Here is an 18908-nt window from a genome sequence, read left to right on the forward strand (position 1 = left end):
ACGAGCACGTCTGAAATGTACACCACTTTTACGACAATCACTGTTAGAAGAGGGTTGTAACAATGCAGTTACAGAGTTTGTCTTACTCGTACTAGTGAAACTACTATAAGTAGAACTCTCTTCAAATGAAGTTGCTGTTTTTCTGTTTCATTTTCACATCTTGTCGGAAGGTTTGAAGAGAGGAACGGTCAGGCACTACTTCCGATGTTTGGGAAACTTGTGTCCACAAGTTCTGTTGGTATTTGGGGGAGGATGGATCAAGTTGTTCCTAACTGCTGATCCAGGGCGAGGTCTTTTTTTTCTCTCTCCTAATGTTTAAAGGAAGGATTTGTGGTTAAAGGGGCAATCTGCACTTTAAACAACAACAAAGCCGTCGTCGTCACCGTTTTGGTAAAGAGCCGAGGGACGGGCATGAAGAAATGTTACCGCTTTCAAATTCATAGACAGAGCTATGGATGAAAGGGCTGACCATCCATGGTATCCAAATTATAGTTTTAACAATGTTTTAAGGTTATACAGCCTTTGTTTACAATCGCATTGTTTACAAACAAAGCTTATACACTACATAACCAAAAGTATGTGGACGCCTGGTTCTCGAACATCTAATTCCAAAATCATTGACATTAATATGGAGTTGGTCCCTCCCCTTTGCTGTTAAGCAGCCTCCACTATTCTGGGGAGGCTTTCCACTAAATGTTGGAACATAACTAACAGCACAAGAACATTAGTGGGGTCGGGCACTGATGTTGGGCGATTAGGCCTGGCTCGCAGTCGGCGTTCCAATTCATCCCAAAGGTGTTCGATGGGGCCAGTCAAGTTCTTCGATCACATCGATCTCGACAAACCATTTCTGTACGGACCTCGCTTTGTGCACGGGGGCGTTGTCATGCAGTTGGAAGCACAGAATCATCTAGAATGTCATTGTATGCTGTAGCGTTAATATTTCCCTTCACTTGAACTAAGGGGCCTAGCCCAAAGTATGAAAAACAGCCCCAGACCATTATTCCTCATCCACCAAACGTTACAGTTTGCGCTATGCATTGGGGCAGGTAGCGTTCTCCTGGCATCCGCCAAACCCTGATTCGTCTGGCATTGCCCGGCATTGATTTTTACGCACTACGCGCATCAGCACTCGGCGGTCCTGTTCTGTGAGCTTGTGTGGCCTACCACTTCGAGTTGTTGTTCCTAGACGTCTCCACTTCACAAAAGCAGATGCTTACAGTTGACCGGAGCAGCTCCAGCAGGGCAGAAATTTGATGAACTGACTTATTGGAAAGGTGGCGTCCCATGACAGTGCCACGTTGAAAATCACTGAGCTCTTCAGTAAAGCCATTCTACTGCCAATGTTTGTCTATGGAGATTGCATAGCTGTGTATTCGATTTTATTCAACTGTCAGCAACAGGTATGTCTGAAATAGCCGAATCCACTAATTTGAAGGGGTGTCCACATACTTTTGTGTATATGGTTTATCACTCTTGCCACAGAAACAGCCGAATGGTAGAGGACTGTAACTTGAGGAGTGATTGCAGTCCTAAAATAACCTTAAAGTGACTCACTAATTATACTTAGAAAACACTCTCTATAATATCTAATGTAGTATCTTGTTTTATCCTGGTTTGAGTGGAATTTGCAAGATAATGTTTGGTTTGATTGGAATTTGCACGGTAATGACATGGCATGATTGACCCAGTGTTGTTTTGACCCCAACGAAGTTCACCACACAAGCCTGCTGTGGAAGGAACCACACCGAACCTGTCAATCAATCCCAGTCACATCTGGAAAATGATGAGTAGCAGGACATTTGAGTCACAACGTCGTCCCATCATTGACTCATCTACTCGGACATGAGTTGGATGACCCGGTTCTGTTTACACGCGGACCCCTTATCTGCTGCAGAAAGGAGGACCTTGATCGGATAAATACACCGTCAGGGGCCAGAGGCTCTTCATTCTCCAACTGGACAACACCACAACTGGTGTACCAAAGGCTAGCAACATGGCTCCTTCACTTTTGTCCACAGCCGCAGGCGTTCTTTTGCTATTCTCCCTCTCCTCTGCAGTAAGTGTCAAATGTCAAAGAACCTGTTTCAACGAAGATGTGTTCTCTCATAAACAGTGTTCTGCAAAAACAAGAGATACAGTAGCATCCACTAAGATAACAGACTGCGCTGTTTTGCTTCTGTTCCACAGCAGACGAGGGGAGACTATTCCGAGGACTGCACACCAAGGGACGGATTTGTAAGTATGATCGTCGATGGGATGCACCGATGTACTCTACTCCACTCATTAAGTGGTGTGTGTACAGGAAGAAATCCCCCATCTTACTGTTTCATCCTCTTTGTACTGTATGCTTATTGACATTGTTATTTAGATGGAATTGTTGCTAAATTATAGTCCTCACACGCATATGATATGTAGTTAATTCTGAGGTATTACGACCAATTTAGTTGGTGCCTCTTTAAGAACACACGTCAATAAACATTTTGTCGTTTCTTTGACTCCAATGAAAATGTCCCAATACTCACACATCCACAGTCACAATATAACAATATATTGTAAACATGTGTCACAAATGGCAATCTATTCCATATAAAGTGCTCTACTTGTGACCAAAGATCAATGCGCCCTGGTCAAAAGGCAGTGCACTATAAAGGGAATAGGGTGTCATTTGCGACACAGACACGTCTCTCGCATAGTGTTAAAATGTAAGCATGTGTGTTCTGTGCCTGTTGTAGGGCAAGTACTGCCCAACGACATGTGGCGTGGCTGACTACCTCAACAAGTACAAGCCGGTGGTGGACAAGGACCTTGATGAAATGGAGGATATTCTGGATAGAATAACCAACCTTACCACGGGGGCCACAGAGAAAGTCACCTATATGAAGGATTCGGCAACACAACATCAGAAGTCTGGTGGAGGTATTTGACTTTTCTTCATCTTGGGTTATTTGACTGTGTTAAACTAGCTAACACAAAATAAACCCTATTAGATGTGGTGCTAAGAAGTGGAGATGTCAGTAGCAGAAAAGTCTAAACTTTCAAGAAATATATCAATGAGGCACACTCCGCTTTTCACTGCTATGTGATTTATTTTACTTCACTTCACAAACAGTTTGTCTATAACCTTTATCAGGGTTGTGTTCAATAGGGAGAAAACGTTTTGAAACCGAGTGAATCCGGGAGATACTGTCTGAACTCCAATAAGAACACATATAACACATGTGTCCAATAAGAACACATATTTTTGTTTTCCTTTGAAAAATGTTTTTCTACAGTTTGCCCTACTGAAGACACCCAGGTGTTCAGCTAATTGGAAAAGAAGTATAGACTCTGGTAATTCATGTAGGTTACTGTAACTGAAGCAGGTGTTGTGATTGTTCCACAGACGTCCACTATAAAAGGTCAGCGAGCATACTGGATGATGTCCTGCGCTTTGAGAAGACCATCGTCTCACAGGAGGAGCAAATATAGTAAGTCCTACTTTTTCTTTTCTTTTTTTACATCAGAATCTAATTTGGTCTCAATTCACTTAGAATTGGACTTGGAACTTCTCCTTAGGAGAGCAATTGGTGAAGCAAAGGGACATTCTAAATTGATCTGGGAGAATCTAAAAAAGTTAACAGGGAAAGACCATAACACTGCAAAAAGATTAGAAATCATGGTGAATAACAATCTAACACAGGATGCAGTCGAAATAGCAATAGCCTTCAATTCTTACTTTATTGACTCTGTCAGGGTACTGACACAGAACCCCTCTACTGGTTTCTTGGGCTCAGTGCTAGTGAATGACACTCAAACTGTCTTCATCATAAGGGAGGTTTCTGAGTCAAAGGTGAACAAGGTGATTAGCTCACTAAAGAACTCTAAAGCCAAAGATGTGTTTGGGCTGGACTCTACCTTTCTTAAAAACTACAAAGAGTCACTCATTGGCCCTATTACTAAGGTCACCAACACATCTATTGGTCTCGGGGTGTTTCCAAGGGTATGGAAGTCGGTCATAACGGCCATCTTTAAATCGGGGGACCCTGCTGACGTGAGTAACTACAGGCCCATTAGTATACTACCTGCGGTGTCAAAGGTTGTTGAAAAGTGTATAGCAGAACAACTGATTGCCCACCTCAACAACAGCCCCTTCACATTACACTCCATGCAGTTTGACTTCAGAGCGAAACACTCCACAGAAACGGCCAACTGCTTTCTTCTGGAAGATGTGAAGTCCAAGATGGACAAAGGTGGCGTTGGGGCTGTGTTTCTGGACCCAAGGAACGCTTTTGATACTATTAACCATGAGATTTTCATCACAAAATTGTCCAATATCAACTTTTCCCCCGATGCCTTGAGATGGATGAAATCATAAATTGAAAGCAGAACTCAGTGTGTCAGAGTGAGCAATGAGCTGTCGCCCACGCTATGATGTGGGCGTGCCCCAAGGGTCAATACTGGGACCCCTCCTGTTCAGCATGTACATTAATGATCTGCTTTCTGTCTGTACCAACGCATGTCTTGTATTCAAGATCCTAAATGTCCTGGCTCCCCCTCCACTCAGTATTTTTGTTAAACAGAAAACCCAAACATATGGTAGAAGATCCACAAGGTCTGCCATGAAAGGTGACTGTATAGTTCCCTTAAGGAAAAGCACCTTTAGTCAAATCTGCTTTTTCTGTGAGAGCTTCCCATGTCTGGAATACACTGCCATCAGACACACATAACTGCACCACATATCACACTTTTACAAAATGCATGAAGACATGGCTGAAGGTCAATCAGATTTGTGAACATAATCCCTAGCTGTGTATTGCCGCTTTCCATATTGTCTGTTGTCTGTAGCTTGTGAGGTGTGGAAACACTTTGTTGCTTTTATGAATTTTGTCTTGCTGCTTTTTGTTATATGTTGCTCTGTCTGTATGCTACGTCTTGCTTGTCCTATGTTGCTCTGTCTGTATGCTATGTCTTGCTTGTCCTATGTTGCTCTACATGTGCTCACTGCTCAATGATTGTCTATATTGTAATTGTTTTTAATAACCTGCCCAGGGACTGCGGTTGAAAATTAGCCGGCTGGCTAAAACCGGCACTTTTACTGAAACGTTGATTCATTTGCACTGTCACTGTAAAAATAAACTCAAACTCAATTGACTTCTGGAATTGATTGCCATTTAATTGGAATTGACCCCAATGTTCGAATGTCTCTCAGCGGCTAAAGCTGGTTGAAACCAGTCAATGATATTACAATCATTTCAACCAGTTTTGCCTGCTGGAGACGAATTACCTGGAAATACCAGGACTAAGGGTACAGGTGTCAAATGCTATGTACTTAAAACACATTGATAGTCAAGTCATGCACCCACTGACCTACAATATAAACCACAATCTAAGTTTATATCCAAATCACCTGAGAAACATTTTCAATCTGTTCCCCTCTTTCTCAGTCAACTCCAGGGGATACTGGAATCCAACAAGAAGAGGATGTTAGACCTCAAACAGATGTCCATTCAGCTGGATCAGAAATGCCAAGATCCCTGCAAGGATACTGTGGAAATCAAACCCACGACAGGGAAAGGTAAAATCAACAGCAGTCTGCAGGTCGATCCCCATTTCATCAGAGGTTGCTCAACCCTGCTCCTGGAGAATTCACTCTACATACCAGTCATTTGTCCTTGTTGCGTGTTTAGTCAGAAGCGAATCAAAGGCATCAATCAATAGAGGCTGAGCAGATTTGTCCCAATCCATTTATTTGGATGTACTTTAGCAATGGTTAATGAATTCATTTGTTAATATCATTTGTTGCCATTTATAAGTGATATTCTTTAAGCAAGGGGTATCAATCCAGTTTTACGGATGCACTTTAGATTAGTTCAATTAATTTGTTTTTATAATTTATTGGCATTTATAAATGATTCTTCCATAAATAGGTCTAGCTTTAATTTAAATGATCAAAAAACGGCTGTTAATAAATACCACAGAGTGGATCTTTACCAGGGACAAGGGACAATAATCAACAACGCGCAAGATCATAAGAACATAATCAACACAATCAGCAAGGTAATAGAGCCAGAGCTCATTTCCATCTGGAACAGACTAAAACCAGAATCAAAACACTACAAAACCGTTGTGCATTGCCTTATGGGAACAGTAGTCTTTGTTATTAACACACATCAACATGATTATGATCATCTTGTTTTTCTCGTATTAGATTGCCAGGATATTGCCAACAAGGGTGCCAAAACCAGCGGTCTGTACTACGTGAAGCCACTGAAGGCTAAAGAGCAGTTCCTGGTGTACTGCGAGATCGACAGCTTCGGCCGCGGCTTTACCGTCCTGCAGAGGGTACGTGTGTTCATTATGGTTGGCTCATGCAGGATTCAAACCCCCAACCCCACCATGCTCCAACCCACTGAGCCATTGGAAGTTGGAACCAGGGTTGGGGACAATTCTATTCCAGGAAGTAAACATTCTAATTGGGATTTCAGTTTCCGTATTGACAAAAGTGAAATGGTATTGACCCAAACCTGGTTGTAACCGCGTACTGTATTAATAACATAACCACCGTCCAACATCTCCAACATCTCCACAGAGACGTGATGGCAGCGTGGACTTCAACAAGGACTGGGTCCAGTATAAGGAGGGCTTCGGCTACCTGAGCCCAGATGACACCACCGAGTTCTGGCTGGGCAATGAGAAGATGCACCTGCTCTCCACCCAGTCCTCCATCCCATACGTGCTGAGGATCGAGCTCACCGACTGGGTGGGCAACAAGAAGTACGTCCTACTAAATTCTCTACTAAGGCTACTGCTAGTGCACGCTTAGGGCCTACATTCCCCCTCCTGAATAGAAAATGGTGTTCAAAATGTAGTGGGAACAGCTCAAAGTCTTATCCCAGCAGGTAAAACTGGTTCCAGTGATGTCACTCCAACCCGTTGTAAGGATGTTATAATGACATCATTGCAACCAACTTGACCCACCTGGGTGCTTACCAATCCAATTCTGTGGTGTCTAGTTTTCACGCTTTAAAAATGCTATAAATACTGTATTTCGCTATTATCAATTCCCCCTCAAAGTTATTGGGGGCTTGGCATCATTGGTCTTGCCTATATGACACATTTACTCGCGCAATTCTCTCCACTAAAATTAATGAAATATTTAGGGGCAAATCTTAACTTCAGCAAGTCAAATTTTCACTTAGTCATTCATGTCAATAGGAGACGAAGTTGAAATTTGACTTAAGGCGAAGTTAGGATTCGCCCCTTTAATATATTTAGTGCTGAAATATTTAGTGGAATTTAGTGCCATTTTTTATGAGGAATTGTGGAAATGAGCAGTAAGCCTTTTCTTGGTGAGGTGACTAACTTCAAAATAGTATGTTTTTCCACTCATCAAATCAAAATGTATAACATTTTATTGGTCACATGCTTCAACAGGTGTAGAACTTAAAGTGAAATGCTTACTTACAAGCCCTTAATAACCAACAATGCAGTTCAAGAAAGAGTTAAGAAAATATTTACTAAATAAACTAAAGTAAAAAATAGTACAATTTAAATTTAAAGTAACACAATAAAAATAACAATAACGAGGCTATATACAGGGGGTACCGAATCAATGTGTGGGGGTACAGGTTAGTCAAGTTATTTTGTACATGTAGGTAGGGGTAAAGTGACTATGCATAGATAATAAACAGCAAGTAGCAGCAGTGTAAAAACAAAGGGGGGGGGGGGGGGGGTCAATGTAAATAGTCCGGGTGGCCATTTGATGAATTGTTCAGCAGTCTGATGGCTTGGGGGTAGAAGCTGTTAAGGAGCCTTTTGGTCCTAGACTTGGTGCTCCGGTACCACTTGCCATGCGGCAGCAAAGAGAACAGTCTATGGCTTGGGTGACTGGAGTCTTTGACAATTTTTTGGGCCTTCCTCTGACACCACCTATTATATACGTAGGTCCTGGATGGCAGGAAGCTTGGCCCCAGTGACGTTCTGGGCCGTACGCACTACCATCTGTAGCGCCTTATGGTCAGACGCTGAGCAGTTGCCATACCAGGCGGTGATTCAACCAGTCAGGATACTCTCGATGGTGCAGCTGTAGAACTTTTTGAGGATCTGGGGACCCATGCCAAATCTTTTCAGTCTCCTGAGGGGGAAAAGGTGTTGTCATGCCTTCTTCACGACTGTCTTGGTGTGTTTGGACCATGATAGTTCGTTGGTGATGCGGACACCAAGGAACTTGAAACTCTCAACCCGCTCAACTACAGCCCCGTTGATGTTAATGGGGGCCTGTTCGGCTCGCCTTTTCCTGTAGTCCACGATCAGCTCCTTTGTCTTGCTCACATTGAGGGAGAGGTTGTTGTCCTGGCACCACATTGCCAGGTCTCTGACCTCCTCCCTATAGGCTGTCTCATCGTTGTCGGTTATCAGGCCTACCACTGTTGTGTCGTCAGCAAACTTAATGATGGTGTTGGAGTCGTGTTTGGCCACGCAGTTGTGGGTGAACAGGGAGTACAGGAGGGGACTAAGCATGAACCCCTAAGGGGCCCCAGTGTTGAGGATCCGTGTGGCAGATGTGTTGTTGCCTACCCTTACCACCTGGGGGCGGTCCAGTTGTCCAGGATCCAGTTGCAGAGGGAGACGTTTAGACCCAGGTTCCTTCGCTTAATGAAGAACTTTGTGGGCACTATGGTGTTGAATGCTGAGCTGTAGTCAATGAACAGCATACTCACATAGGTGAGATTGAGTCATCTGTGGATATGTTGGGGCGGTATGTGAATTGGAGTGGGTCTTGGCTTTCTGGGATGATGGTGTTGATGTGAGCCATGACCAGCCTTTCAAAGCACTTCATGGCTACCAACGTGATTGCTATGGGGCGGTAATCATTTAGGCAGGTTACCTTCACTTCCTTGGGCACAGGGACTATGATGGTCTGCTTGAAACATGTACGTAGGTATTACAGACTCGGTCAGGGAGAGGTTGAAAATGTCAGTGAAGACACTTGCCAGTGTGTCCGCGCATGCTTTGAGTACACGTCCTGGTAATACATCTGGCCCCGCGACTTTGTGAATGTTGACCTGTTTAAAGGTCTTGCTCACATCGGCTAACGAGAGTGTGATCACACAGTCATCCGGAATGGCGGGTGCTCTCATGCATGCTTCAGTGTTACTTGCATCGAAGCGAGCATAAAAGGCATTTAGCTCGTCTAGTAAGCTCGCGCCACTGGGCAGCTTGCGGCTGGGTTTCCATTTTATATGAATACTTGTCGCCTGTGTGGTCTAGTGCTTAGTGTCGTGGACACAGGCATTTGCACCACAGTAGGCATGGGTTAAAATCCGACCCAATGCCTTTCTGACCTGCACCTCTCCTACCTTTGTTTTCTTCTTCTCACTGTCTTAGTTATTCAATAAAACCACACCTGTAAAAAATAGCTAATAATTAAATGCATTTTCTTTATTTTAGGCATGCCGACTACGCCATGTTCAAATTGGGTTCGGAAGTCGACATGTACCGCCTGACCTACGCCTACTACTTTGGCGGTGACGCGGGGGATGCGTTCGACGGCTTTGACTTCGGAGATGACCCCAGCGACAAGTTCTACACGTCTCACAACGGCATGCAGTTTAGTACCAGCGACAAGGACAACGACAAGTTTCAGGGTAACTGTGCTATGCAGGACGGCTCCGGTTGGTGGATGAACCGATGCCACGCCGCCCACCTCAACGGGAAATATTACCAGGGTAAGGACACACACGTACACAGACACGTGTACACTCTCACACACAAACACATGCACATTCTTGCATTTTTCTGTTAAAGAATACTACTCTCCAAGTAACATGAACCATACTACAGTCATACATTTATGCAAATCACTACCAACCTATACCAATGCTAGTTTTAGGGGTTCTCTGACATTTTTACTGTTACCTTTCCAAGAAGACCACATTTATGAGGCGGTCCAACACTGTGATTTTCTTAATTGTAACAAACTTTTCATTGACACTTCTGTCTTTCCATCCCTAGGTGGGAAGTACACGGAGAAGGATGCCGGCGAGTCAGGCTACGACAATGGCATCATCTGGGCCACGTGGCACAGCCGCTGGTACTCCATGAAGGAGACTACCATGAAGATCATCCCCACCAACAGGATCACGGCGGGGGACGGACAGCAGATCGAAGGGGTCAAACAGTTTGGAGGCCTGTAACACTACTGAAACAAATACTGCAATATTGCTACAACTTTCCCGGACACAGTTTAAGCCAAATCCTAAGAAGATAATAACATAAGAGATTCTATCAAACATGTAGTCCAGGACTAACCTTCAGCCTAAAATGTGTCTGGAAAAATGGCCCTCTGTCTTGTATCTTTGTTTTATTGGTTCGATCAATGTAGTTTTTTGTCCTCTTGCCTAAGATATTGTCTATGATCAAATGGCTGTTGTTGGACCTTGGAAGATTGGTTTGACTTCTTCTACTTAGCACCTTCTGTTAGAACAAACTTTATCTAGTGTCTATGGAGTTTTATTAGATCTGGTTGGTGTAACCAATGAATAAATGTTGTATTTTTCTAAATATAGATACCCCTGCTCCGACTACATGATCTAAGACAGGGTTTGAACCTGGGTGGTCTGAAGGCCATAAGACTGTGTAAGCTCTCTGAGCTAAAAGCCTAGGCAATAGCTCCGGGAGCTAACGCGAGTCTTCAAGTCTCAGGCCAAGGCACTGAATCACCTCGGTTACACAAGGGTCTTGCATTTAAAAGACCATGCCCATTTCTTTATTGTACTTTTCCTGGTACCGCTTGTAATTGTGCTAAATAGGATACATGATACCCACATTTATATGGGTATCAAGTTGGTGGCGGCATTGAAACACTTTTAAAGAGAAGGCACTGTATTGGGAAGTCTTGGAAATCACCTATTGGAAGTTATTTGAACCAATATTCAAATATCCTCTCAGCATGTCAACGGGAAAGAAAGTAACGCTATTAGGTAGGAATGTGAAGTAGGAATTTACCGTATTAAAGAGGGTATGTGTGTTTTTTCCCCCTCTAAGACCAAAGTGCCCACCAAAGCCAGGTTCATGTTCAGTATGGAGAAAATGTTCTGAAACAGAATGTAACTATCAAAAAGTCTGATATGTCCTATATGCTGCTCTATTACAAAATAAATACCTACCTGAACATAAGACTTAGTCAATCAATCAATCAAATGTATTTATAAAGCCCTTTACACATCAGCCGATGTCACAAAGTGCTGTACAGAAACCCAGCCTAAAACCCCAAACAAGCGATGCAGAAGCACGGTGGCTAGGAAAAACTCCCTAGGAAGGCCGGAACCTGGGAAGAAACCTAGAGAGTAACCAGGCTCTGACGGGTGGCCAGTCCTCTTCTGGCTGTGCCAGGTGGAGATTATAACAGAACATGGCCAAGATGTTCAAACATTCATAGATGACCAGCAGGGTCAGATAATAATAATCACAGTGATTGAAGAGGGTGCAACAGGTCGGCACTTCAAGAGTAAATGTCAGTTGGCTTTTCATAGCCGATCATTCAGAGGTAGAGACAGCAGGTGCGGTAGAGAGAGAGTCCAAAACAGCAGGTCCAGGACAAGGTAGCACGTCCAGAGAACAGGTCAGGGTTCCATAGCCGCAGGCAGAACAGTTGAAACTGGAGCAGCAGCATGACCAGGTGGACTGGGCACAGCAAGTAGTCATCAGGCCAGGTAGTCCTGAGGCATTGTCCTAGGGCTCAGGTCCTCCGAGAGAAGAAAGCGAGAAAGAGAGAGAGAGAAAGAGAGAGAGAATTAGAGAGAGCATATGGATAAGAAAGGAGAAATACTCCAGATATAACAGACTGACCTTAGCCTCCCGACACATAAACTATTGCAGCATAAATACTGGAGGCTAAGACAGAAGGGGTCGGGAGACACTGTTGCCCTGTCCAACGATATGCCCGGACAGGGCCAAACAGGCCGGCTATAACCCCACTCACTTTGCCAAAGCACAGCCCCCACACCACTAGAGGGATATATTCAATCACCAACCTACTACCCTGAGACAAGGCCGAGTATAGCCCACGAAGATCTCCCCCACAGCACGAACCCGAGGGGGGCGCCAACACGGACAGGAAATCATGTCAGTCACTCAACCCACTCAAGTGACGCACCCCTCCTAGGGACGGCATGGAAGAGCACCAGTAAGCCAGTGACTCAGCCCCCGTAATAGGGTTAGAGGCAGAGAATTCCAGTGGAGAGAGGGGAACCGGCCACGCAGAGACAGCAAGGGCGATTCGTCGCTCCAGTGCCTTTCCGTTCACCTTCAGACTCCTGGGTCAGACTACACTCAATCATAGGACCTACTGAAGAGATGAGTCTTCAATAAAGACTTAAAGGTTGAGAGCGAGTCTGCGTCTCTCACATGGATAGGCAGACCATTCCATGAAAATCGAGCTCTATGGGAGAAAGCCCTGCCTCCAGCTGTTTGCTTAGAAATTCTAGGGACAGTAAGGAGGCCTGCGTCTTGTGACCGTAGCGTACGTGTAGGTATGTACGGCAGGACCAAATCTGAAAGATAGGTAGGAGCAAGCCAATGTAATGCTTTGTAGGTTAGCAGTAAAACCTTGAAATCAGCCCTTGCCTTAACAGGAAGCCAGTGTAGAGAGGCTAGCACTGGAGTAATATGATCAAATTTTGGGGTTCTAGTCAAGATTCTAGCAGCCGTGTTTAGCACTAACTGAAGTTTATTTAGTGCTTTACCCGGGTAGCCGGAAAGTAGAGCATTGCAGTAGTCTAATCTAGAAGTGACAAAAGCACGGATTCATTTTTCTGCATCATTTTTTGATAGAAAGCTTCTGATTTTTGCAATGAAATGAAGATGGAAAAAAGCTGTCCTTGAAATCTTCTTGATATGTTCGTCAAAAGAGAGATCAGGGTCCAGAGTAACGCCGAGGTCCTTCAGTTTTATTTGAGATGACTGTACAACAATCAAGATTAATTGTCAGATCCAACAGAAGATCTCTTTGTTTCTTGGGACCTAGATAGAACTAGCATCTCTGTTTTGTCCGAGTTTAAAAGTAAAACATTTACCACCATCCACTTCCTTATTTCTGAAACACAGGCTTCCAGGGAGGACAATTTTGGGGCTTCACCATGTTTCATCGAAATGTACAGCTGTGTATCGTCCACTTAGCAGTGAAAGTTAACATTATGTTTCCGAATGACATCACCAAGAGGTAAATACATGGTGAAAACAATAGTCGTCCTAAAACAGAACCTTGAGGAACACCGAAATGTACAGTTGATTTGTCAGAAGACAAACCATCTACAGAGACAAACTGATATCTTTTTCCGACAGATAAGATCTAAAGCAGGCCAGAACGTGTCCGTGTAGACCAATTTGGGTTTCCAATCTCTCCAAAACAATGTGGTGATCGATGGTATCAAAAGCACCACTAAGGTCTAGGAGCATGAGGACAGATGCAGAGCCTTGGTCTGACGCCATTAAAAGGTAATTTACCACAAGTGCAGTCTCAGTGCTATGATGGGGTCTAAAACCAGACTGAAGCATTTCGTATACATTGTTTGTCTTCAGAAAGGCAGTGAGTTGCTGCGCAACAGCTTTTTTAAACAATTTTGAGAGGAATGGGAGATTCGATATAGGCCGATAGCTTTTATATTTTCTGGGTCAAGGTTTGGCTTTTTCAAGAGAGGCTTTATTACTGCATCTTTTAGTGAGTTTGGTAAACATCCGGTGGATAGGGTGCCGTTTATTATATTCAACATAGGAGGGCCAAGCACAGGAAGCAGCTCTTTCAGTAGTTTAGTTGGGATAGTGTCCAGTATGCAGATTGAAGGTTTAGAGGCCAAGACTATTTTCATCAATGTGTCGAGAGATATAGTATTAAAAAACGTGAGTGTCTCCCTTAATCTTTGGTCCTGGCAGTGTTGTGCCGACTCAGGACAACTGAGCTTTGGAGAAATACACAGATTTAAAGAGGAGTCCGTAATTTGCTTTCTAATGATCATGATCTTTTCGTCAAAGAAGTTCATGAATTAATCACTGCTGAAGTGAAACCCATCCTCTCTTGGGGAATGCTGCTTTTTAGTTCGATTTGCAACAGTATCAAAAATAAATTTTGGATTGTTGTTAATCCTCAATTAAGTTGGAAAAATAGGATGATCGAGCAGCAGTGAGGGCTCTTCGATACTGCACGGTACAGTCTTTCCAAGCTAGTCGGAAGACTCCTAGTTTGGTGTAGCGCCATTTCCGCTCCAATTTTCTGTAAGCTTGCTCAGGGCTCGGGTATTTTCTGTATACCAGGGAGCTAGTTTCTTATGACAAATGTTTTTTGTTTTTGAGGGTGCAACTGCATCTAAGCAAAAGCAAGGTTAAATTTAGTTCCTCAGTTAGGTGGTTAACCGATTTTTGTACTCTGATGTCCTTGGGTAGGTGGAGGGAGTCTGGAAGGGCATCTAGGAATCTTTGGGTTGTCCGAGAATTTATAGCACGGCTTTTGATGATCCTTGGTTGGGGTCTGAGCAGATTATTTGTTGCGATTGCAAGCGTAATAGAATGGTGGTCCGATAGTCCAGGATTATGAGGGAAAACATTAAGATCCACAATATTTATTCTACGGGTGTCACGTTCCTGACCTGTTTTCTCTTGTTTTATATGTCTTTATTGGTCAGGGCGTGAGTGTTGGGTGGGTAGTCTATGTTTTCTATTTCTATGTGGGGTTTTGTGTTCGGTCTGGTATGATTCTCAATTAGAGACAGGTGTGTATCGTTTGTCTCTGATTGAGAGTCATACTAAGGCAGCCAGGGTTTCACTGGTGTTTTGTGGGTGTTTGTTCCTGTGTCAGCGTTTGGGCCACACAGGACTGTTTCGGGTTTGTCACGTTTGTTGTTTTGTATGTTGAAGTGCTTTGTTGTTTTGTCATTAAATAATGAACACTTATCCCTCCGCATCTTGGTCCGATCCATGCTCCTCCTCGTCTGAGGAGGAGAACGACATTGACAGCCGTTACAGAAACACCCACCAAACCAGGACCAAGCGGATTGGAGAAGGACGGCAAGAACAAAAGCAATGGAGAGAAGAGGAATGGACATGGGAGCAAATATTCAACGGAGAAGGACCCTGGGCTAAGGTGGGAGAGAATCGCCGCTCTCGGGAGGAGAAGGAGGCAGCCACAGCCCAGGAGCGCTGGTATGAGGAGGCAGCACGTAAGAGAGGCTGGAAGCCCGAGAGGCTCACCCAAACATTTCTTGGGGGGGGGGGGGCTAAAGGGGAGTGTGGCGAAGCCGGGTTGGTTACCTGAGCCAACTCCCCGGGCTTGCCGTGGAGTGAGAGGGCGTCGTACTGGTCAGACACCGTGTTATGCGGTAAAGCGCACGGTGTCCCCAGTACGCGTGCTTAGCCCAGTGCGGGCTATTCCACCTTGCCGCACTGGGAGGGCTAGGTTGGGCATCGAGCCGGATGTCATGAAGCCGGCCCAACGTATCTGGCCTCCAGTACGTCTCCTCGGGCCGGCGTACATGGCACCAGCCTTACAGGTGGTGTCCCCGGTTCGCCTGCATAGCCCAGTGCGGGCTATTCCACCTCGCCGCACTGGCAGGGCTACGGGGACCATTCAACCTGGTAGGGTTGGGGAGGCTCGGTGCTCAAGAGCACGTGTCCTCCTTCACGGTCCGGTATATCCGGCGCCACCTTCCCACCCCAGCTCAGTACCACCAGTGCCTACTCCACGCACCAGGATTCCAGTGCATCACCAGAGCCCTGTTCCTCCTCCGCGCACTCGCCCTGAGGTGCGTGTCTCCAGCCCAGGGCCTCCAGTTCCGGCACCACGCACCAGGCCTACTGTGCGCCTCAGCAGGTCAGAGTCGGCCGTCTGCCCAACGCCGCCTGCACTGTCTGCCTGCCCAGCGCTGCCCGTCTGTCCTGAGCCTTCAGAGCCGTCCAGTCAGGACCAGCCAGAGCCGTCCAGCCAGGACCAGCCGGAGCCGTCCAGCCAGGACCAGCCGGAGCCGTCCAGCCAGGACCAGCCGGAGCCGTCCAGCCAGGACCTGCCGGAGCCGTCCAGCCAGGACCAGCCGGAGCCGTCCAGCCAGGACCAGCCGGAGCCGTCCAGCCAGGACCAGCCGGAGCCGTCCAGCCAGGACCAGCCGGAGTCCCTCAGCCAGGACCAGCCGGAGTCCCTCAGCCAGGACCTGCCGGAGTCCCTCAGCCAGGACCTGCCGGAGTCCCTCAGCCAGGACCTGCCGGAGTCCCTCAGCCAGGACCTGCCGGAGTCCCTCAGCCAGGACCTGCCGGAGTCCCTCAGCCAGGACCTGCCGGAGTCCCTCAGCCAGGACCTGCCGGAGTCCCTCAGCCCGGACCTGCCGGAGTCCCTCAGCCCGGACCTGCCGGAGTCCCTCAGCCCGGACCTGCCGGAGTCCCTCAGCCCGGACCTGCCGGAGTCCCTCAGCCCGGACCTGCCGGAGTCCCTCAGCCCGGACCTGCCGGAGTCCCTCAGCCCGGACCTGCCGGAGTCCCTCAGCCCGGACCTGCCGGAGTCCCTCAGCCCGGACCTGCCGGAGTCCCTCAGCCCGGACCTGCCGGAGTCCCTCAGCCCGGAGCTGCCGCCCCTTATCCCGGAGCTGCCGCCCCTTATCCCGGAGCTGCCGCCCCTTATCCCGGAGCTGCTGCCCCTTATCCCGATGCTGCCCCTTCATTTAGGTGGGTTGAGTTGGAGGGTGGTCATTGGGAGGGGGATACGGAAGCGGGGAGTGACTATGGTGGGGTGGGGACCTCGCCCAGAGCCTGAGCCACCACCGTGGTCAGATGCCCACCCAGACCCTCCCCTAGACTTTGTGCTGGTGCGCCCGGAGTTCGCACCTTAAGGGGGGGGGTTATGTCACGTTCCTGACCTGTTTTCTCTTGTTTTATATGTCTTTATTGGTCAGGGCGTGAGTGTTGGGTGGGCAGTCTATGTTTTCTATTTCTATGTGGGGTTTTGTGTTCGGTCTGGTATGATTCTCAATTAGAGACAGGTGTGTATCGTTTGTCTCTGATTGAGAGTCATACTAAGGCAGCCAGGGTTTCACTGGTGTTTTGTGGGTGTTTGTTCCTGTGTCAGCGTTTGGGCCACACAGGACTGTTTCGGGTTTGTCACGTTTGTTGTTTTGTATGTTGAAGTGCTTTGTTGTTTTGTCATTAAATAATGAACACTTATCCCTCCGCATCTTGGTCCGATCCATGCTCCTCCTCGTCTGAGGAGGAGAACGACATTGACAGCCGTTACAACGGGACAAAACTATGTCCAGAGTATGACTGTGGCAGTGAGTAGGTCCGGAGACATGTTGGACAAAACCCACTGATGATGGCTCCGAAAGCGTGGGTCTGTGGACTTTTCCATGTGAATATTAAAGTCACCAAAAATGTGAATATTATCTGCCATGACTACAACTCAGCCAATCCTTTATTTCCTACAATACCAACAGTACAGGAATTAGAACCCATACTGTTGTTGTCCCATTGGTGCATGGCCTTATCAAGACAAATGTTCTCCATACATGTTTTGAAAACAACATTTGTAATCGTTGTCACATTATCTATTAGACTGTACATGGACAAAACCATGTTTGGATGTCATTCGGTAGATATGACACTATGACCAAAAATACTCTCTCTCTCCCGATCTCTCTCTCTCTCTTTCTCCCGTCTAATCGATCTCAGAAAGGCCTTGTGTGTGAGCACGTTTGCATGTGTGAGTGGGCGTGTGTGTCTGTGTGGGTTGATGCGTGGGTTTCCGCTGACGGGTATGTATGCTCTGTGTGAGTGATTATTTGTCTTTGTTTGTACATTGTGCAGGTCCCCTATGTGACCACTCTTTATGTCAATATTACCCAACATACACGACATTTTCCTATCAGTGTTTTTATGGGGTCAACCAAAAGCCAAAACGAGTAAATTAATGTATTTCATAACGTACTACTGCAATCCAGTAGATAGAAAGTAGGATCAGGGAAAACTTGAATTCCTCACTTTGGGATGGTAGCATTGATGTTGATTGATTAGAAGTCCCCTGACGGACATTCCATATTTGTATGGCAGTTACTCATATTGAGTCAAATATGTTAGCTAAATGGATAATACTCATTGCGGAAATATGCTTAGTCATGTTTTCCAAGATGCATTAGAAATGCAGGGAAATAACAGAAATAGGCTAGAATCTACAGGAGATATGAACAGATTTTGTTTGGTTCTTGATTGTGATCGAAATACTCATTTAAAATTGCAGAATGTAGATGTGCATCTTGAATGGGGTAACCCTAACCCTAATTTAGAATTGATAGTAGTTCAATATTAATCAGTGTACTTTAGTTGACAAGCATGGTCCTAGTGCCGTAGCTTTCAAAGGTTTTCAAAACGCAGTGTTGTCGTATTCAGGACATAAAGTCAGGATGAAATCCAAATAGACACTTTGAACTGTCCAAAAGCCTCAGGCCTAGGCTTTACATGTGATTAGGGAAATTAAATTAATCTTGAAAATAGCAGTTTTGCCAGGATAGTCATCATAGCTTGTCTATCTTGAATAAAAAGCGGGCATATTATTAACTATAAATAAGGCCTGAATGGTTATTAGTAACACTGCAGAAGTCATCATATAGAACTCAGCAAAAAAATAAACTTTCCTTTTTCAGGACCCTGTCTTTCAAAGATAACTCGTAAATATCCAAAAACTTCACAGATATTCATTATAAAGTGTTTAAACACTGTTTCCCATGCTTGTTCAATGAACCATAAACAATTAATGAACATGCACCTGTGGAACGTTCGTTAAGACACTAACAGCTTACAGACGGTAGGCAATTAAGGTCACAGTTATGAAAACTTAGGACACTAAAGAGGCCTTTCTACTGACTCTGAAAAACACCAAAAGAAATATGCCCAGGGAC

At 45.6% G+C, this 18908-nt stretch overlaps 1 protein-coding gene across 2 annotated transcripts; it reads left to right on the top strand.

Annotated features, from left to right (window-relative positions):
- The first annotated feature begins 1899 nt into the window (after positions 1 to 1899).
- LOC129841111 (fibrinogen gamma chain-like) lies at positions 1900 to 11160 on the top strand. Of its 2 annotated transcripts, none has more exons than XM_055909220.1 (9): positions 1900 to 2059; positions 2194 to 2238; positions 2736 to 2919; positions 3386 to 3470; positions 5427 to 5557; positions 6191 to 6324; positions 6572 to 6756; positions 9433 to 9710; positions 9997 to 11160. In XM_055909220.1, exons 1-9 carry the CDS (start codon positions 1997 to 1999, stop codon positions 10176 to 10178), a joined length of 1287 nt encoding a protein of 428 aa, XP_055765195.1. In that variant the 5' UTR covers positions 1900 to 1996; the 3' UTR covers positions 10179 to 11160. The 2 variants fall into 2 exon arrangements, with proteins under 2 accessions (XP_055765195.1, XP_055765194.1); XM_055909219.1 differs by having other exon boundaries at positions 1903 to 2059; positions 2191 to 2238.
- Positions 11161 to 18908: the final 7748 nt, after the last annotated feature.

Source organism: Salvelinus fontinalis, chromosome 42 (assembly GCF_029448725.1).
Source record: "Salvelinus fontinalis isolate EN_2023a chromosome 42, ASM2944872v1, whole genome shotgun sequence".
Classification (NCBI taxonomy): Eukaryota; Metazoa; Chordata; class Actinopteri; order Salmoniformes; family Salmonidae; genus Salvelinus; species Salvelinus fontinalis.

Coding starts and splice junctions, on each gene's coding strand:
- LOC129841111 (XM_055909219.1), top strand. CDS start 1,997: ATGGCTCCTTCACTTTTGTCCACAGCCGCAGGCGTTCTTTTGCTATTC. Junction 2,060..2,190: donor TATTCTCCCTCTCCTCTGCA/GTAAGTGTCAAA, acceptor TCTGTTCCACAG/CAGACGAGGGGAGACTATTC. Junction 3,471..5,426: donor TCACAGGAGGAGCAAATATA/GTAAGTCCTACT, acceptor CCTCTTTCTCAG/TCAACTCCAGGGGATACTGG.